The sequence below is a fragment of the Hemitrygon akajei genome, unplaced genomic scaffold (genome assembly GCF_048418815.1).
Source record: "Hemitrygon akajei unplaced genomic scaffold, sHemAka1.3 Scf000105, whole genome shotgun sequence".
Classification (NCBI taxonomy): domain Eukaryota; kingdom Metazoa; phylum Chordata; class Chondrichthyes; order Myliobatiformes; family Dasyatidae; genus Hemitrygon; species Hemitrygon akajei.
In genome coordinates, this window is record NW_027331991.1 from 287,332 (window position 1) to 309,629 (window position 22,298).

The 22,298-nt window shown below is 41.4% G+C and overlaps 1 protein-coding gene across 1 annotated transcript in view; it reads right to left on the minus strand.

Moving 5' to 3' along the window:
- The window catches only part of LOC140723239 (NACHT, LRR and PYD domains-containing protein 12-like), a 177,275-nt gene that overhangs the window by 109,152 nt on the left and 45,825 nt on the right, over nt 1–22,298 (minus strand). Inside the window, exons 3-4 of the mRNA XM_073037838.1 lie at nt 17,279–17,442; nt 10,111–10,351 (exon numbers count right to left, since the gene is read on the minus strand). Of these exons, the coding sequence (XP_072893939.1) occupies nt 10,111–10,351; nt 17,279–17,442 (405 nt within the window). The remainder of the gene's footprint in view (nt 1–10,110; nt 10,352–17,278; nt 17,443–22,298) is intronic.

Sequence of the window (22,298 nt, forward strand, 5' to 3'; positions counted from 1 at the left end):
ATTGAAACATATAAGATTATTAAGGGATTGGACAAGATAGAGGCAGGAAATATGTTCCAGATGCTGGGAGAGTCCAGTACCAGAGGGCATGGTTTGAGAATAAGGGGTAGGTCATTTAGGACAGAGTTAAGGAAAAACAACTTCTCCCAGAGAGTTGTGGGGGTCTGGAATGCACTGCCTCGGAAGGTAGTGGAGGCCAATTCTCTGGATGCTTTCAAGAAGGAGCTAGATAGGTATCTTATGGATAGGGGAATCAAGTGATATGGGGACAAGGCAGGAACCGGGTATTGATAGTAATTGATCAGCCATGATCTCAAAATGGTGGTGCAGGCTCGAAGGGCCGAATGGTCTACTTCTGCACCTATTGTCTATTGTCTATTTCAACCATGGGTTATCAATAGTACTTAAGTACCTTTTTAGGTTGTTATCAGCAAAAATTGCCTGTATGCAGATGGGAAATATCTGCTCCTTAATGATTTTCCATTGAGCATCATGTGATGGGTTGCAACAACACATCATAGCTCTCGACTGTGCTGCAAAAAAAATAATCTCTGAGAGAAGGTAGGCCCCATTCCTCCTTTTCCTTGGCTAATTGCAAAGTTTTGAGACAAAATCTGGGCCTTCTACCTTGCCAAATATATCTTGATAACATCTTGTTCCATTCATTGAATTGATTTTGATTAATCTCTATTGGTAGGGTCTGAAAGAGCTATAACAGTCTGGCAGTATATTCATTTTAATAGACTCAATCCTTGAACTGAAACTAAAAAAAAATTAGGTTCCATCTTGTTATATCTTTTTAATTTTTTTTTATCTCTAGGCTGATAATTGCATTCTGATAATGTTGCCTAATCTTTTGGCATAATGATGCCAAATACTTGAAAGATTCTGTTTGCGATGCCTTGGGATATTTACTTTCAATTTCTCTTGGTGGGCTATAGTAATATGAAAGTAATTGGGTTTTATATATGTTGAACTTGTATCCTGATAATTGACCATATTGTTCAAAGGATTGCATCAATTTAGGTAGTCTGTTGGTTGCCCTAGATAGATCAAAATGTCATCTGTGTAACAAGCCAATTTATGCTCTGTCCCTTTAATACTAATTCCCCTGATATCTTCATTTTGTCTGATGTATTGAGCTAATGGTTCCAGATATAATGCAAAGAGTAGCGGTGACCATGCACAACCCTGTCTCGTGCCCCTTTCTAGGGTAAGACTATTTGATAAATATCCATTGATTTTAATCCTAGCAATAGGGTTGTCATATAGCGCATGTATAGTTTTAATAATTGTGCCATAGAAACCAAATCTGTGTAAAACTCTGTAAAGAAAATTCCAATTAACCGAATCAAATGCCTTTTCAGCATCCACGCTTATCACCATTGCTTCGATTTATTTTTTTTTGTACATAATCCATGATGTGAAGTGTCCTTTGTATACTGTCTTGTATTTTGCGTTATGCCTGATCGTTATGTATCAGTATGGGTAGAAACTCTTCGAATTGTTTGGCCATGATGGAGGTAAATAATCTATAATCTACATTAAGAATGGATATTGGTCTAACTGACCTACATTCCATTTTATCCTTGCCTTCTTTCGGTACAGCTGAGATTATCGCTTCCTTCCAGCTGGGTGGCATTTGTGCCTTTTTTAGTGCCCAGTTCAGTGTTGGGAGTACGACAGGAATAAACTCATATTTAAATTCTTTGTACCACTCTGCTGTGTACCCAGCTGATCCTGGTGACTGATTGCAGCTGTTAGTTCAGCTTCAGTTATGTCAGCACTCATCGTTCAATTCTGTTCTTCGCTTAAAGTGGGTAACTCTAGAGAATTCATGAAGGTGTCAATTTGGGTTATGCTTCCCCCTGGAACTTTAAAATACAGTTTTATAAAACACTTCAAAAGCTTCTTGGATTTCATTTAGCTTACATTTATCATTTTTATCCTTGGATTTCTAAATCTATGAATTGTATTTTCTGCTATCCTTTATTTCAGTTTCCACGCCAGTACTTCCATAGACTTAGATCCATTCTCACAATGTCTCTGTTTCGGAAACATTAAATGTTTCCTGGTTTTTTTTAGCCAAACTATTAAGTTCATTCCTATTTTTTAAAATTTCCTGTAATGTATCCTGTGCCATATTAAATTTGTGTTTTGTTTTCTCGTTCCTTCAGCCTATTTTGTAATTCTTCTAATATTTTATTCCTTATTTTGTTCTTAGATGAAGATATCGCTATAATTTTCCCTCTTAAAACAGCCTTCAGAGTATCTCACAGAATGGGAGGTGAAGCCTCTCCATTATCATTGAATTTTATGTAAAGACCAATTTATTTTTTTAATTTGTTCCTTGAAGTAGGGATCATTGAGTAAACTTGAATTTAGTTTCCAAATAGTATTCTTTGGCTGTAGGTCAAAATCAACAGATAAGTACCGTATATAGATATATAGATGCATGGTCACATACATCTATTGTTCCAATTCCACAGGTGTTTATTTTGTCTTTGTCTTTTCCAAATGTTATGAAATAGTCTAATCGTGTGTGTGCGCGTGCACACACACACACACACACAGAATGGGGGGGCAGAATAATGAGTGTAAGCCCTTCTGTTGGGGAAAGGGTCCCTTCATATATCAATTAGACAAACATCCTCAAAAAGTGTATTAACTTTCTTATGTAAGGATTTTGTTTCATGGGTTTTCTATTGGAAGAGTCAAACTTTGGTTGTAATTGTAAATTTAAGTCTCCCCCATATATCAGGAGACTTTCTGATTCTGTTACCATAATATTAGTAATTTTCAGGAAGAAACAAATATCACTTCTTGGGGGTGCATATTTATTCAATAAAGTAACTGAATTTCCATCTATATTCCCCCTTACTGGAATATATCTGCCCTCCTTATCTCCCATTTTGAATTTTTGTTTTCAAAATTTAGCTTGTTTGAGATAAGAATAGCAACTCCTCTCCTATGTCCTGATTTTTATGAGGAGCAAATTAGTGAAGCCCATTCTCTTTAGTTTTCCATGCTCATTCTTACTTATTCTAGTTTCCTGTAAATATACTACATGGACTTGTTGGTTTTGCATTTTGGATAGAATTCTACTACGTTTGATTGAATTTAACAGCCCATTGACATTAAAAGAAAAGAATTTCCTTTGCCATGTGTATGTATCTCTCAATATATCTTTGAATTTAATAGAATAAAGCTTAATCGATCTACTTGCTGAAAAATTAAAAGCCAAGAAACACAAATAATAATGAAAAAAGGCAACAAAGGTGTGATTTCAAGGCTGAGGTCTCTGGGTTGTCTCAGAGATGACTCTGGGTTGAACTGGAGGAAACGTCTAGCTGTGGGGGATAGCCCCACCTACCTGTGAGTTGAGGGCCCCCACTGCAGTACCCATTAAAGTAAGTGAGAAAATCTATATCCATTACACAGAAAGGATTTCCCTGTGTATTCCTCCTATATATATATATATAGATATATAAACACACACACTCTTATTTAGGAGAGGAAAAAGAAGTGAATGAATGAATAAAATAGAATAATGGAGTAATATAAAATCCACATTATAATAAGTATTTCTCGAGATAGGTATATCACCGTCTATTTTGCTTCCGTTTAGCTTCTCAACACTTTTAAAGTTAGCCAAACCTTATGGCACTTCTGGATGGGGTGAGGGCTGTCTTCGGAAATCTCCCAGTCTCTTCCTGATATATTTCTCTCGCCCTCCTCCCATCCCCTGCTTTCTCAATTCTCGCACTATTTTCCAAGTAGAATGGAATAACTGCTCAGCCAGTCTTTCCCTCGGTTTGATCACGCTGACAGGCAACCCTGTGGCATTTATGTCTGTAGTTGCCTCTTCCATTATCTGATACAGTTGGATCCCATCGTCATAAAACACTCGCAGTTTAGCAGGAGTTTGAAATCTGATCTTTCATTGCTTTAATATTCGCTTTACTTTAGAGTATTGTTTAAGTCTCTGCAGGACCGCTGGGGGCGTGGGGGTGGTGTGGGTCATCTTGATCTAAATATATTAATTTCCCGTCCAAAAACACCCTCTTCTTACACCAGGCCCTTCGTAGACTTTCTGCCTTGGTATTGTATCAAAGGAATCTAATTAACATTGAACATGGCTTATTTTCTCGGTCTCTAGTAGGCCACGGGGTGAGCACATGATGCGCCCTGTCAATTTCAAGCTCCAGCGCATCTCGCAGCAACTTTCGTACAAACTCCATCATAGACAAACCCTCCGCGTCTTCAGGAACATTGTATATCCTGATATTTTTCCATTGTGATCTTCCCTCCAGGTCAATCAGTTTACTTTCTTGTTGATTTAATATTTTTATCATTTAACTTAGTATCTGGTCCACGTTTTGCACGCGATATTCTACCTTCTCGTGTTTCTGCCACTGCTATTTTTTGATTGACATTGGCGAGCTCTGACTTGATATCATTCAGTTGCTGTTTTATATCTTTTTGGAACTCCCATACCTCTTCCAGAATTTTGACATTTTTGCCGCTTTGCCTGAACGAGGCCAATCTCTCTACCACGCGGTCGGGTAGCAGAGCCGCTCGCTGCACCTCTCTCATCCACAGGCTCCGCAGTGATACTTATTTTTATCTCCATTCCTTTTCCCCATTCTTGCCCCCTTTATCAATTCAGATATTTTCGAAAGATCTTATATTTGATGGATGAACGGGGCAAAATATGCGTTTTTCTGGAGGAGCTATTGACTTAAACTGCCATTCTGGACCATCACGCCACCGGAACCCAGGCAACATCCAAAATTTATGCATGAATACAAAGACCTCCCCGCCTGCCTGAGCTGCTTACGTTCCTCCAGAATTTTGTGTTGATGTCCTTAGTCCAACTGTGTGACATTACATGTGGACTGAAGAAACATCTGCTTAGAGTTTCTGCTGTTGCATTTTGTGGTCAGAGACTGTCAGGGCACACATGCAGATAGCAAAAAACAAAACAAACTGACACACAAACTCCTCATGTATCCAACTGTTCAGCAGTAGCTTTGCTGCCATTTATTTTCACAACATATTAACACTTCACTCAGTTCTCTTTCTGGAGTGCAAGTGAAAATTGTTACCTTCTCTCCCCTATTGCTCCATGCATATTGATTTGACCTGAACGTAGATTCCTGCAACATCCATCTCTGTTAATATGACAGAATCTTGTCTGCTGTTCTTTGTTTATCGAATTTCAGAAGGAGTCCATTTATTTCAGTGACCACTGGAGAAATTGATTCTGTTATCATGTACAGTCACTCTGTAAAGGCGCTGTATTTTCACTCCGAGGGCTGGATTCCGCAAGCTAATTGTGCGTTTTTTTTTTTAAAAATGTAGTTCAGTAGATCAATGATCAGCAGGAGGCGGAGTGTAGAAATAAAGGGAGCCTTTTTTTCTGGGTGGCTCACAGTGATGATTGGTGTTCACAGGGGACTGTGTTTGGACCAATTATTTTTCTAATATATGTCAATGATCTGGACGGTGGAATTGGTGGCTTAGTCGCAAAGTTTGCAGGTGATATGAATATAGGTGGAAGGGCAGGTAGTTTTAAGCAAATACAAAGGCTATAGAAGAACAGACAGATTAGGAGAATGTGCCAATAAATGGCAGATGGAATATAGTGTCGGGAAGTGTGTAGTGATGCACTTTGATAGAAGAAACAAAAAGGTGGACTATTTTCTGAATGGAGAGAAACTACAAAAAATTGAGGTGCAAAGGGACTTGGAAGTCCTTGTACAGAATTCCCTAAAGGTTAATTTGCAGGTTGAGGAAGGCAAATGCAATACTAGCGTTCATTTCAAGATGACTAGAATATAAAAGCAAGGATGTAATGTTGATACTTTATAAAGCACTGGTGAAGCTTCACTTGGAATATTGTGAGCATGTTTGGGCCCCGTATCTTGGAAAGGGAGTGCTGAAACTGAAGAGGATTTAAAGGAGGTCCATGACTGTGATTCCAGAATTGATTGTCTTGTCATATGAAGGACATTTGATGTCTCTGGACCTGTATTCATGAGAGTTCAAAAGAATGAGGGGTGACATCATTGAAACTACTGAATGGTGAAAGACTTTGATAGAGTGGATATGAGAGAAGTTTCCTATGGTGGGGCAGTCTAAGACCAGAGGACACAGCCTCAAAAACAGCGTTGGGGATTAGGACTTTATGTAAATTTAAGGGATAGGTTGTTAGAATCTTGATTCATCAGGACATGAAGTGACACGAGGAGATGGCAGGAGATTGGGGCTGAAAGGAAAATTGGATCAGCCATGATGAAATGGCAGAGCAGACATGATAGGCCAAATGACCTAATTCTGTTCCTATCTCTATGGTCTAATCTGTTCCACATGTGGCTCTTACTGTGGCACTGTTTTCATTCCAATTTCATAAATGAACTGTAGATCTGTGAACAAGAACTTGACATGCTGTTCGAACAATAAATTCATTTTAAAGGGTTTTCTATCATACCCGCATTTTTCTTGGTTTCTGAGATAACTGAAATTTGTCTCTTTTCTGTATCTTCAGTCATGGTGGGGACAGATGTTCCAAAATTCTGGTGTATTGCAATAAATGGCAAAAAGTGAGGAAAATATTGCTTTATAAACAATGATGTGTATTCTGCCCTGATGCATCTGCACACTGTTGACTGTTTCAGGCCCTTTCCTGTTCCCCAAACCAGTCATTTCTGTGACATCTCTGATTACCATTATCTACCAACACTGCTAAAGGGTTATATCCCCAAAATGAAACTACACTCATAGAAGAATGAGCCAAAAAATCTATCCTCTTTTCAGTTACTGCCAAGTTAGGTCAATTTCATCCAATCGTTTTATGGACTGAAATAGAATTCATCTCCCAGCCCTTCCACACCTTCCTTGATTTACAATCCACTCAAAAGTTAAATTTGGCACCCTGCTGCAGGGCATACTTAATGCTGCCTGTTGCTTCAGAAGAAATGTTGAGTAGATATAGAAGCAGAGAACTGGGAAAACTAAGCAACTAGAAAGAGGAGGTCGTAAGGGCATTTCGGATAATTGCTTTCATTAGCTGTGTCATGAAACATATGAGGAGGGAGATATGAGGACATCTTTATTCCACCCTGTCAGACTCTCACAGCTACCTGGACTATTCCTCTTCCCACCCTGTCTCTTGCAATAATGCTATCCCCTTCTCACAATTCCTCCGTCTCTGCAGCATCTGCTCTCAGGATGAGGCTTTTCATTCCAGGACGAAGGAGATGCCTTCCATTTTTAAACAAAGGAGCTTCCCTTCTTCCACCATCAACTCTACTCTCAAACGCATCTCTCCCATTTCCCGCACATCTGCCCTCACCCCATCCGCCCGCCACCCCACTCGGGATAGGGTTCCCCTTGTCCTCACCTACCACCCCACCAGCCTCCACGTCCAACGTATAATTCTCCGTAACTTCCACCACCTCCAACGGGATCCCACTACCAAACACATCTTTCCCTCTCCGCCTCTTTCTGCTTTCCACAGGGATCGCTCCCTACGCGACTCCCTTCTCCACTCGTCCCCCCCATCCCTTCCCACCGATCTCCCTCCTGGCACTTATCCTTGTAAGTGGAACAAGTGCTACACCTGCCCTTACACTTCCTCGCTCAGCACCATTCAGGGCCCCAGACAGTCATTCCAGGTGAGGCGACACTTCACCTGTGAGTCGCCTGGTGTGGTATACTGTGTAAAGTGCTCCCGGGGTGGCCTTTTATATATTGGTGAGACCCGACGCAGACTGGGAGACCATTTCACTGAACACCTACGCTTGGTCTGCCAGAGAAAGCAGGATCTCCCAGTGGCCACACATTTTAATTCCACTTCCCATTCCCATTCTGATATGTCTATCCATGGCCTGCTCTACTGTAAAGATGAAGCCACACTCAGGTTGGAAGAACAACACCTTATATACCGGCTGGGTAGCCTCCAACCTGGTGGCATGAACATTGACTTATCTAACTTCCGTTAATGCCCCTCCTCCCCTTCTTACCCCATCCCCGACATATCTAGTTGTTTGTTTTTTTTTCTCTCTCTCTCTCTGCCCATCACTCTGCCTGTTCTCCATCTTCCTCTGGTGCTCCCCCCTCCCCCTTTCTTTCTCCCTTGGCCTCCCGTCCCATGATCCTTTCCCTTCTCCAGCTCTGTATCACTTTTGCCAATCACCTTTCCAGCTCTTAGCTTCATCCCACCCTCTCTGGTCTTCTCCTATCATTTCGCATTTCCCCCTCCCCCCAACTACTTTCAAATCTCTTACTATCTTTCCTTTCAGTTAGTCCTGACGAAGGGTCTCGGCCTGAAACGTCGACAGTGCTTCTCCCTGTAGATGCTGCCTAGCCTGCTGTGTGGAATAACTGGAATACAGTGTGTAGTTCTGGTAACTATACTTAGGACTGATGCAATGGCATGAAACATGCAAAAGCCACAGTGCTGCTTGGGTTGGAGTATATCATTATGTAGTGATACTGAGTATGAGGTAATGTGTTTTCCTTGTAGTTTTTAGCTGCTGACACTGTCTGACCTGTATAATGATGAACATCTCAATGCTGATCTCATAAAACTGATGTAAAGATAAGATTTGATCCTCATTCTTAATTTCCAAAGATCCTCTTGATTACATTATTTCCAGACCCATCAGCTGGATAGCTTGACCTACGCATAAGAAAGATGACGGACTGGAACATTTTCATAGATGCTGCTTGACCAGCTGAGTTCTTCCAGCTTTGTGTGTGCGTTAAGCTGAGTGGCTTTCTGTTCAAGTTGGTGGTTAGGAGTGGGGCATTATTGATGTATACAAGATTAGGAGAAGCATATCAGTTTATGTATTCTGAATATTTTGCTCAGTTATTAAATCTGGATGGTATAGGATTAACGCAAGATATGAAAGATCTTGTTGAAATCAAACACAAGATTTTCTCCCACCATGAGCTGTGTGAGAACATTGTGCGAATGTGGGGACGTGGGAGTGGGGTGTGGTGGGACTCTCAAAATGTTTATTTGGTCAAGCACATGAATTCAGAAGACAAAGAGTTGTCAATAAAAGGCTGTTAAATTGGTTTACTAAAGATAGAGACTTGATAGTCAGAAAGACAATGGAGTGCAGAATAGCCTCTTTGTGTTGTGCTCTCCCTATTTAGAAAGTGGGAAGGGCTCATGACATGTCAGTTTTTGTTAGAAAATATGGGCAAATAAACTGCTACAATGTCAAACCGTAGTTTGGAGTCTGGGCAGCACTAAACATTAAAATTTCTAGTTGGGGGCCTGCCGTATAAATCTGTAAATATTAAACAAAACCATTCAAGGAATATATATGGAAATTATTAACATAATCTTTCAAAAAACACTTGGCAAAGTTCTTCATGAGAAAGAAAGAGATACGATTAAACACTGTGGAAATGATGAGAATTAACTTCGCATTAGGAAAATAGTTTAATAGGAAATGGCAGGAAGCAGGTTCAAGGTAATAGATTTAATCGGAAACTTACAAAACTGGTGACTATCTTGTGACTTCAAATACTAATGTTATTACAATAAATATAAAACAATGCCTTACAGACTCATGGACATTTATCAAAATGTTGTTAATAATGGGTGAACAATGCAGGAAATTATCTGTATTATGGGACAGAATAGATTAAGGAGCTGTTCCATTTTTTTTCTGGAGAATCATAGCTATCAATAAGAAATTTATTATACTAGTAACAGAGGCAGCATAATTGCTGGTAAGCTCCATTCTCCTGGTTTGCAGATGAGCCATTAGTCACTATATTGAAGAATACTATTGATGATTTCGGAGAGACACATGATCAAGTGTTCACATAAACCACAGAAAATTTGACAGTGGAAAAGATTTGTAGCAGTGAGTAGTTCCCTTTACTTTACAATTACATGGAAATACTTAGAAAACAAAAATACAGCACAATGTCAGCAGATTTGCCCAGCCAATGTTCTTATTCCACCCTGCTTCCTTAGTCACCTGTGACCCCATATTCCATTACATTTTGTGTTCTTAGATACAACAATGAAATATTGTCATTCTCAGAAATATCAACTGCACAATTTTACATCTTTCTTACCTTTCAGGTGGGCAGGCAATTCTGATAAACCCTCTTTGATTTTGGATCCAACGTGTGATTCTACCATACCAGGCTTCTCCATTTCTTTGAGCAGCACATCCAGTTTTGGCAATATATGGTGCATTTTCATGAAGGAATTCCATATCAGCCTTAGTATTCCACAATCCTTCTCCAACACCACACTTAATAGTAGCTTGGCACTGTCTGCCCGAGTCCCCTTTTCTATACAATTAATGATATCCTATAAATAATAAAGACAAATATTAAAAACAAAACTCATAAAAGTTAAGAAGAGAATAATCTGCTCAGTTGCTCTGTGCACTGAATAACAGTCAACCGATGGCTACTGCCACTGTACATATCTAGATGAGTTAATTAATGCTTGCTCTGTTCTGTTCTAATAAATGAGGTTTTAAATACAGTCGGTAATTGAAGTTTGTGTCTTTTTGCCTGTCTCAGCTGAGTCCAAGAACATTTAATGTAACATAATATTTTGGCGTATTCGGCAAAGGATTTGGGAGTTGCAGTAAACAGCAAAAGTGTTCAGAACTAGGAAAAGGAGGAAGATTCCACCCACTGAGCGAAGAAGACTGAATACCAGAGTGGACCGATAACTGAACAGGTTTGGTAGCCTGGCCAATTTGCTGGTGTTCTATGGTGCACTGGGGGATTGGATGGACGATCTGGACCCACAAAGGGCTTAGGGTTCCCAGACAAGTGTTGGAGTCAGAAAGGGTATTTTTGGACTGATACTGTACATTAAAAAAATCAATGACATGAGACAATCTCTTAAAAAGAGGGGTAAATAGAGTACCTTAAAAACTAAGTGAAAGTATTGTATTAGTGTTGCACAACCGTGGCAAAGGCCAGCTAGTCAGTACAGACCTGGGCTGAGGGGATGTTGCAAAATAGTGTCCACATTGCTCGACGTCTGGCCAAGACCGGGGCTCTTATTTTATAGGGCAATGACCAGATACCTGGGATGGGGACATATGCTTTGATGGTGAGGATTAAGAGGGGAGGGTGGAATATCAGCCTACTCTGCACGACTCCAATCCTCGAAAATATAACCAACTATGTTCACAGAAATATAGTCTGACCTGTCCCCCTCTCCAAGTGCCCCTCAGCTTGTAGGGCTTCCCGGCAGCCTGGAACAATGTGGTCATCCAACTATAAGAAGACTCAAAATGCTAACCATATCAGTGGTGACTAAGGACAACTTCGCCAAGGAATTCGTACAGTCAAAAATCGGGAGAACCACAAGGACAAGGGTGGAGTGGCACGAATGACCTCAAACCATAGGGTAAACAATTCCCTGCAGGGGAGATTCACAAAGATTAACACACTGTGAGATGGAGTAACAGCCGCAGTAAAGGTTAAGCATCCCTGCCTATTAAATCTGTATTTAAAATCTGGAGAAGAGTGGAATACTGCAGAGTAGGAGCCTAAAGATCTCCATCAGTCAGCAACCTGACCACAGGGACTTATGAGGGTTGGGATGACCTGCAAAAAGATCGAGAATTCGCCTTTACCATGGTAAAAAGGCAACCTATCTTCCGTTTAAAGGGTATAATACTACCCCGTTTAAGGGGTGGTGGAAGGGGGAACAGTAGGATTTTGGCTTTAAGGCATTGTAAAGGTCCTTTCAAGACTTGCAACAGGACACCAGTAGATGGGAGGGTGGTACCCTCCAGCTCCCAAACCCATAGGTACAGGCAACAACATATTCCTCACCTAATGATGATATTGAGACCATTATATCAGGTAACATGGGGCAGCATTTTTTTTTATATCCACAAGTGTTGATCATCCCATGATTGAATGGCGAAGAGGATTCAATGACCCCAATAGCCTACTTCTGCTCCTATATCTTATGGCTTTATGGTATTATATACCAGGATGGAGACGGTGGTTTGAGCGTCAGGAGGGTGGTGGACTACTGTAGTTCACTAGGATGTGTTATGATACCAGCCCCCTCCTTTGTGAGAATTGCAAGAGCCCTAGTGAAAGGGGGGTCAATGACCCGAGAGAGAGAGCAAGAGAGAGAGAGAGACAGGCTGAATGGACACAGGAAATGGAAAGACAGCGACGTGCTGGATACCACATTCCACTGGGACAAAAGCTGGAGACTGTGGCATTGTTCTCAGGAGACACCTGGGAACTGCAGACGTGCCAACTCGCAGGGACATTGTAAAGCCCTCGGGCAAAGTGGGCTGGTTGAGAGAGAGATTGCATCACCTGCAACCTGATTGACACCTGAGATCCCGTGAGGCAGTATAAAGAAGGGTCTGAAAGAGGACGACCCTCAGACGCACCAAGGAGACACCAAGAAGCACGATACCGCTTCCCATGGGAACGGGAAGCCATTTTGAAATAAGCCACGTGCGTTAAATTCTGAATGCGGGGTTTGTGGCTGGAACCAACGGAAGATCGCTTTTAACTAACAACGGGGAAGTTCGCTCCCCTGATTCCATGGATGTTTTGGGCAAGTTTTTCCATTTATCTCTCTCTCTCTCCAACACGTGAAAAGCCTGCAGACTTCAGAGTGACTCTTTATATTTCCAATTGGACTCAGTATTATACCCTAGACAACGAAAGAGCTTATTTCTGAGTGATTATTAATGTACCTGCGTTTTAGATTGAGTATTGTGCCCCGTTATTAATAAAACTTTTGAAAATAGTACCATTGGACTTCAACTGACATATCTATCTTTGCTGGTAAGTGAAACCAGTTACTGGTTCATAACAGATGTTATACAACCATTATGTCTTTATGCCTAGTAGTTTTATGATTTGCTTGTAATATGTTGGGGCTACTGCGGCAGTTGTGTTAAAGTCTGTAGGCCTGATGTAAAGGGATTGTAAAATTCAAGGGGTGGCGTTTATTGTAAGGTTAATCTTTGTGCATGTCAGATGTCTCACCAGCGTGGCCTTGAACATAGCAACATTGGGTGCAACACTGTGGGAATATTTATTAATTTATTAATTTATTTATTGAGAAACAATGCGTAATATGCCCTTTGAGCTAAATTGCCCAGCATTCCTGATTTAACCTTGTAGACTCATCACAGGGCAAATTACAATGAGCAGTTAACCCATTAACCATAGTGCAGAACTATACACTACAGGTGGAAAGTAGAAGAAATGGAGAAAACCGACACATTCTACCATAAGGACATACAAACTCCTTAGTGATTATGTCAGAATTGGGGTCCAAATTCCAATTTTCCAAGCAGAATACAGTCATGCAAAACAACATGCCATATGGCAACTGTGTGAATGCAATACAATGTGGGAATACAATGGGAAAAACACGCCAGTTAGTTAAGTACACAAGTGGGACACGTGAAGAGGAGTGACAAATGATGGCTGGCTCTGGTTTACCAGCTTGCACTTGTACTAAAAAAGGAGCATTGGGGGCCTTGGGCGGACTTTTGCGGTTTGACCAATGGACTGGTCATGAATGGTGCCCTGGACTGGCAGAACTTGACGTGCGTACTGAGAAGGCCTTGTGCATTCCTAGATAAGTGTTTTAATGCCTGCTCTGTTCTGTCCTAATAATCATAGATTTAAGTAGACAATCAGAGTTTGTCCTTCTGCCTTATCTGAACTGATTCAGAGCATCTCTTCTGTAAGATAACAACGGCCCATCATTCAGTCCAATAATGGCTGCTTAATAAGAGCAAACACGAGGAAATCAGCAGATGCTGGAAATTCAAACAACAACACACACAAAATGCTGGTGCAACACAGCAGGCCGGGCAGCATCTATAGGGAGAAGCGCTGTCGACGTTTCGGGCCGACACCCTTCGTCAGGACTAACTGAAAGGAAAGATAGTAAGAGATTTGAAAGTAGTGGGGGGAGGGTGAAATGCGAAATGATAAGAGAAGACCGGAGGTGGTGGGATGAAGCCAAGAGCTGGAAAGGTGATTGGTGAAAGTGATACAGAGCTGGAGAAAGGAAAGGATCATGGGATGGGAGGCCTCGGGAGAAAGAAAGGGGGAGGGGGGAGCACCAGAGGAAGATGGAGAACAGGCAGAGTGATGGGCAGAGAGAGAGAGAAAAAAAAACAAACAACTAGATATGTCGGGGATGGGGTAAAAAGGGGAGGAGGGGCATTAACGGAAGTTAGAGGAGTCAATGTTCATGCCACCAGGTTGGAGGCTACCCAGCCGGTATATAAGGTGTTGTTCCTCCAACCTGAGTGTGGCTTCATCTTGACAGTAGAGGAGGCCATGGATAGACATATCGGAATGTGAATGGGAAGTGGAATTAAAATGTGTGGCCATTGGGAGATCCTGCTTTCTCTGGCGGACTGAGCATAGGTGTTCAGCGAAACGGTCTCCCAGTCTGCGTCGGGTCTCACCAATATATAAAAGGCCACCCCGGGAGCACTTTACGCAGTATACCACACCAGCCAACTCACAGCGAAGTGTCGCCTTACCTGGAAGGACTGTCTGGGGCCCTGAATGGTGCTGAGGAAGGAAGTGTAAGGGCAGATGTAGCACTTGTTCCGCTTACAAGGTTAAGTGCCAGGAGGGAGATTGGTGGGAAGAGATGGTGGGGACGAGTGGACAAGGGAGTCACATAGGGAGCGATCCCTGCGGAAAGCAGAAAGGGGGGGGGGGGGGGGGGGGAAAGATGTGCTTGGTTGTGAACTCCCGTTGGAGGTGGCGGAAGTTACAGAGAATTATACGTTGGACGTGGAGGCTAGTGGGGTGGTAGGTGAGCACAAGGGGAACCCTATCCCGAGTGGGGTAGCGGGCGGATGGGGTGAGGGCAGATGTGCGGGAAATGGGAGAGATGCGTTTGAGAGCAGACTTGATGGTGGAAGAAGGGAAGCCCGTTTGTTTAAAAAAGGAAGACATCTCCTTCGTCCTGGAATGAAAAGCCTCATCCTGAGAGCAGATGCGGCGGAGACGGAGGAATTGTGAGAGGAGGATGGCATTATTGCAAGAGACAGGGTGGGAAGAGGAATAGTCCAGGTAGCTGTGAGCGTCTGTAGGCTTATAGTAGATATCAGTAGATAAGCCGTCTCCAGACATGGAGACAGAAAGATCAAGAAAGGGGAGGGAGGTGTCGGAAATGGACCAGGTAAATTTGAGGGCAGGGTGAAAGTTGGAGGCAAAATTAATGAAGTCAACGAGCTCAGCATGTGTGCAGGAGGCAACGCCAATGCAGTTGTCGATGTAGTGAAGGAAAAGGGAGGGACGGAGACCCGTATAGAGTTGGAACATGAACTGTTACACAAAGCCAAGAAAAAGGCAGGCATAACTGGGACCCATGCGGGTGCCCATGGCTACACCCTTGGTTTGGAGGAAGTGGGAGCAGCCAAAGGAGAAATTATTGAGAGTAAGAAGTAATTCCACAAGACGGAGGAGAGTGGTGGTAGAGGGGAATTGGTTAGGTCTGGAATCCAAAAAGAAGCGGAGAGCTTTGAGACCGTCCGGGTGGGGGATGGAAGTATATATGGACTGGACTTCCACTGTGAAAATAATGCGCTGGAGGCCAGTGAACTTAAATTCAAAGCGTGAGAAGTGTCATGAACATAGGAGGGAAGGGATTGAACAAGGGGGGATAAGAGTGTCAAGGTATGCAGAAATGTGTTCCGTGGGGCAGGAGCAAGCTGAGCTTCTCCAGCTCTGTATCCCTTTCGCCAATCATCTTTCCAGCTCTTAGCTTCATTCCACCCCTTCCGGTCTTCTCCTATCATTTCGCATTTCCCCCTCCGCTCACTACTTTCAAATCTCTTACTATCTTTCCTTTCAGTTTGTCCTGACGAAGTGTCTCGGCCTGAAACATTGAATGTGCTTCTCCTTATAGATGCTGCCTGGCCTGCTGCGTTCCACCAGCATTTTTTGTGTGTTGCTCAATAAGAGACTAGCTTTCTTTCGTACCTGAAAATCTTTGCACACCTTCAGTTATCTAGCATCGGTGGAAGCGAATTCAGAAGATTCGGTTCCTTCTGAGGGAAGACATTTTACTTCATCTGCCGAAGTGGGCATGTTGTTTTCACTAAAATTCTGCCTTCTGGTGCCAAATTTCTTCCAGGAAGGAAGCAGAGGAAGCTTAATTTCAGTATCTTCCGGTCAAATACTCTGCTCCTTATTTGTTTAACCTATTCAGCTTTTCCTCATGACAAACAAATTCAGTAAATTAGAAAAGGGGAAGTAAGGCAGTGAACTGAATTTTCCACTTTGTGACATGATAGCATCTTGACAGTTTGCTATATAAACTGTTCCGTTCCCCTATTTACGTTATCTTCAGCTGACAGAATTTAGAAGTTAATTAGTACTAGTTGATTTGAAATTTAGAAGAAATTTAGAATTGTTAAATGGAAATCATGGACAATGCACTTAATGGTAAGTTCAAGCTAACAAATATCATCAATCACAGTTTACTGGTTGTGGAAGGGTAGCAGGGACTTTAATACTTCCCAGCACCATATTTTGTATCCTACTGTTTCCTTCTGGTTTTATATATATATATATATATATATATATATATATATGTTTTAAGTCAAATAAATTCAACATTATTAACATTTATCTTTATTCAAAAACTGGTTATGCTCCCCCTAAAATAATTTTTTGCCACGTTTTCAGATTTTCTTTCAACAGTTTTCAGACGTTGTGACAAAATGTTCGCCAGATTTTTACCTCCATGAGTTCGTGACAGTGTTAAGAACTTATTTGAAACACTTTGATCTTTGAAAGGCTGATTCCTCATTGACTGCCTTTCCAGAGGTTGGATGGGGTAAATGATTGTGGCAAAGGCAGGGTGCAGACTTGAGTGGAAGGTTGACTGAATTACAATCAGCTACAACCCTGTTGATGAATCAAACTAGAAGAGTACAAATGTCTATTCCAAATTCATCACTTTGCATTTCTCTCTCATAACTAACTACCAATTCTGATCTTTCATTTTCCGCACCACGAGTAACAGATTTTTCCCCTCACATCTTCTCAAGAGTTATTTACCAACCTTTCGATAGAAATTGAATTGATCTGCTGGAGATATTCCGATAATTTTATTATTGATTGGGAATCAGAATTTGCTGTTTATTCATATCCTTCACAATATTCCATAATTGCTAACATCGAACACACTGGCAGTTTAGCAATGTTAAACATAAAACAATCAAAACAATCAACTTTTCTAACTCACCTGATGTTCTCGACAACTAAAATATCTCTTGTATGCTAACACAAAGCTGACTCCTTCCACTGCATTTACGATTGCCTCTTCTAGTCTTGTCCGGTAGCATTTTGTCAATTGCAATATTTGATAGTTGTCAAATTTTGTCAAAAATCTTCGGCTTGCTTTTCGCTCTGTGGAGAAAATAGGGAGAACATAAAAAAGGCACATCAATTCTCTATGCTACTTTCAAGAATGTGAGAACTACCCTGTTACCATGCCCCTCCCCCACTTCCCCAGTTCAGTGGAATGAATGTTTTACCTTCTCACAGATCTTTCATATTCCTAAAACATTGCTAATCCCCATTTCAAATTTTAATCTAATACTGGATTCGACCAGAACATCATGGGTAAAACCCTCCCAACCATTCAAAACATCTCCATGAAACGTTACCGAAGATAAACAGCATCCATCAAAGATACTCATCACCCAGGCGATGCTCTTTACTCAGAACTCGCACAACCAGGTTCAAAAATAATTACTACCCCTCAATCATCAGGCTCTTGAACCAAAGGGGATAACTACACTCATTTAAGGACTCTTATCGTGTTAATTCAGGCTGGTCATTTATTGCTATTTATTTATATCTGCACTTGCAGAGTTTGTTGTCCCTTGATCCTGTTTACGGTTAGTAGTCTATAGATTTGCTAATTATGTCCGCAGAAAAAGAATATCAGGGTTGTACGTGGTGACATGCATATAATCTGATAGCAAGCTATTCTTTAAAAATTTTGAACTTTGATGTCAGATTACCTGGCCTATAATTTTCTTTCTTCTGTCTCCCTCCAGTCTTGAAGAGTGGAGTGACATATGCAATTTTCCAGTCTTCTTGAACCACTTCAAAATCCAGTGATTCTTGAAAAATCATTACTAATGCTTCCATATCTTTTCAACCACCTCTTTGAGAACTGGGGTGTACAAGCTCTGATGCAGGTGACTTATCAACCGGCAGACATTTGGTTTTCTCAAGAATCTTCTCCCTACTAATCGCAACTTCACATACTTCTGCCCCCCTGACACTCTCAAACTTCTGATGTACTGCTAGTGTGTTCCATTATGAAGACTAATGGAAAATCCATATTCAATTCATCTGTCATTTATTTGCCCCCCTTATTGCCTCCACAGCATCATTTTCCAGCATTCCAATATCCACTCTTACCTCTTTTTTGACACTATATATCTAAAGAAAATTTTGTATCTTCTTTAATAATATCAGCTAATTTACCTTCATATTCCATCTTTCCTTAATTATTTGTTTTATTTCCTTTTGTTGCTTTTTAAAAGCTTCCCAATCCTCTTGACACTACTTTTTGTTCTATTATATGCCCACTTTGGCTTTTACGCTGGCCTTGACATCTCTTGTTAGCCATGATTGTTTCATCTTGCCTTAAGAATACTTCTCCCCGTGAGATGTATATATCCTACACCGTGAGTTGTTTCCAGAAATTCCAGCCATGCTGCTCTGCCATCATCCTTGTCAGTGTTTCTTTCCAATCGCTCTTCTTTCATACTTCTGTATTTCTCTTTACTCCACTGTAACACTGATACAGCTAACTTTAGCTTCTCCTTCTCAAATTTCAGGGTGAATTCTATCATTATGATCACTTGTCCCTAAGGGTTCTTTAACATTAAGCTCTATTCAGTTCCATTTCATTACTTAATGCCCAATCCAGAATAGCTGATCCCCTCAACAACGAGCTGCTTTAAACAGAGCCCCCTCCTGTGATCCACCACCAATCCAATTTTCTCATTTGACCTGCATATTGAAATCTCGCATGACTATTGCGGCATTGCTCTGTGGGCATTTTCTATCTCATCGTTACTACTGTTTGGAGGTTCGTCAATAAACTCCCATCTGCTTCTTTTCATTCTGAAATTCCTTTGCTCCACCCACAAAGATTCAAGATCTTCCAACACCATGTCACGTAATGTCACCTGAAATCTCTAATATTTGATCTCATTTTTTCTTAACCACAGCCATGCCACCCGTATCCTTTCAGTACAATGTGTATCCTTGAGCATTAAGCTCCCAGCTAGAATCTTCTTTCACCCATGATTCAGTGATGTCCACAACATCACCCATGTCAGTCTGTACAAGTTCATCTACCTTTTTCGGTATACTGCATGCATTTAAATAACACATTCAGACCTGTATTCACCCTTTTTAAATTCTGTCCACCTTTTACATTGTAACTCATCCTGTTGACTTCAACTTTGCACTGTTATCGGCCTCTCTTCACTATGAGTCTTATTTAACATTGCCTGTTTGAAAGCCTTCAGCACCATCACTCCAATTCCCCTGGCAAACTAAATTAAACCCTCCTGAACAACTCTAGCGAACCTGTCCACAACGGTATTTCTCCACACCCTCCACCCACTCGGGTTCAAGTCCCATTTTTACAAGTCATATCTTCCCTACAAGAGATGCCAATGATCCATAAATCTGAACCCTTGCCCCTGCAACAGTTCTTCAGCCACATATTCATCACCCACATCAACCTACTCTTACCCTTAATGATACAGGTAAGCAATCCAGAGATTACTAACTTAAAGGTTCTGTTCTTCAGCTTTTTAACCCAGTTCCCCAACATCTCTCTATTATTGTTCTACACTGCAGTCATTGAGTCTGTCCTGTGCACCTCCATCATTGTGTGTTTTGGAGCCGCCACCAAGCAGGATAGAACCAGACTACAGCGCACAGTGAGGACTGCCGAGCGCATCATTGGAGCCTCCCTGCCCTCTATTGTGGACCTGTACTCTTCCAGGTTGAAGAAGAGGGCGGGGAACATCATAAAGGACTCCTCCCATCCTGCGCATGGACTGTTTGATCTGCTTCCATCTGGTAGGCGTTTCAGATCCCTCCAGACTAAGACTAATAGGCACTGGAGAAGTTTTTTCCCTACTGCGGTCACTTTGCTGAACAGTTAACTGCCGGTTAACTGTCGGCTAACTATTACTTGGATTGCACTACCTGTATGTATAATCTATATTTTCATTTATATTTATCATTATTATTGTTATGAGCAGAGAGACAACATCTGCTGGAAGTAAATTCCTTGTATGTGCATAGGTACTTGGCGATTAAAGTCTGATTCTGATTCTGATATTGCTCTGATTTGTAAATATCGATGACTTTAGCAAAGTAAATCTTCATCACGTCCATATGTGGATAATTCCAAACCCACCATTCTCGAGTCCAATCACGATTTTGTCCTCACAGGGATGGAATTACTTTTACGCCAAACCTGCCAAGAGCCCACACTAATTAATATATTTTAATGCAGTCATAAAAATATATTATTATTTTTTTGCCTCATAAGAAAACTATCACCCAAAGTTTTAATCCCCAAATTGCACTCCAAGTCATTCCAAGAGGACCAGACCCTAGATGTGGTTTATAAGTTTGACTATCGCAATGTGCTGGAGTCAGGGCTTTGTGCTTGGCTCTTGGTCTGGTCACCCATGCCAAATACGCCAAAAGGTAGAGGCCAGACTAAGAGTGGTCTACCAGTCCTCCAGGTTCGGGGGTTCATCTCAGGGCTAACAACCCAAACTGGTAAAACTGTTACATGAACTGCAATGACAAATTCATCTGAGCCTACATGCAGAACTTGCATGATTGTCAGTAGAGAAAACCAAACTACCGACACGATGAAGGAAGCCCTGAACACAGCCACAGATGGAGGACCTTCATTGCAAGGGGATTTGGAAAATCAGATTGGTTTTGGATCACAAGAGAGGGAATTTGTTGAATGCCTACGAGACGTTTTTAGAGCAGCTTGTGCTTGAGCCTACTAGGGGAAAGGCCATCTTAGATTGGGTGTTGTGAAATAACCCAGAGCATATTAGAGAGCTTAACATGAAGGACCCCTTAGGAAGCAGTGATCATAATATGAGTGAATTCATACTGCATTTTGAGAGGAAGAAGCACAAGTTACATTCACCTGTATCACAATGGAATAAAAGGAATTACAGAGGCATGAGAGAGGAGATTGCCAAACTGGATTGGAGGAGTATATTGATGGGGATGAAGAACAGTAGAAATAGCTGAAGTTTCTGGGAATAGTTCACATGGCGAAGATATGTACCACAGAGGAAGCAGTTCTCAAATGCAGGTCTAACAAGTGTGACTATCAAAATCCAATAAAAGGCAGCAAAAAAAAAGTTTTAAGAAGGGAAAAGATTACATATGAGGGCAAACTAGCCAATAATATATATGGAGGATAGCAAAAGTTTTTTTTTGCAGTGCGACGGTATGTTAAGTTTTATTTATTATGGACTGTGCCTTTAAGAACCATGTCTGAAAGAGAAAGAGAGAGAGACAGAGACAGAGGGAGAGACAGAGACACAGACAGGTTGAGAGTGAGAGAAGCGACAACAGAAGACTGGCTGCAGATCAAGAAGCTTGTAACAGAGAGAGAGAGACAGACAAAGCGATAGAGAGAGAGAGAGAGATTGAGAGGAGCAACATGATGGACAGCTGGTGTTCAGCACAATGATATTTAAACGAGCATCACTGCTTGTTTCGTGAGACACGCAGACGCATGAAGGCTGGTGGCAATTGCCACGGAAAGTTTATGTACCTACAAAAGGTGGGGCTGAGGATCGATTAAGAGGAATCGATACGTGACTGTAAGGGTGACCCTGTGGAATCTACCAGTGTGTCTAACCCTTGCTTGGGTTGGCAGATAATTGTTTTAAGATGGTACTCTTAATTTGGTCACGTTTGGCTGACTTGGAAGATTTGGAGGACATCGAGGAGGATCGATGACACCTGATTATTCAGATTACAAATATCTCTCTCACTTCAATCCCGTGCATCCGAACTGAACTTTTCTCACATGCCATCGTAAGGCTGTATCACTTACTACCTAATCTCGAAGGACTATATATTTATACCTATATATGCATAACACTGCTAACACTTGGACTCTCTGGTTTTAAGTTTACTATTATTAGTAGGTACTAATAAAATAGTATTTGTTAACT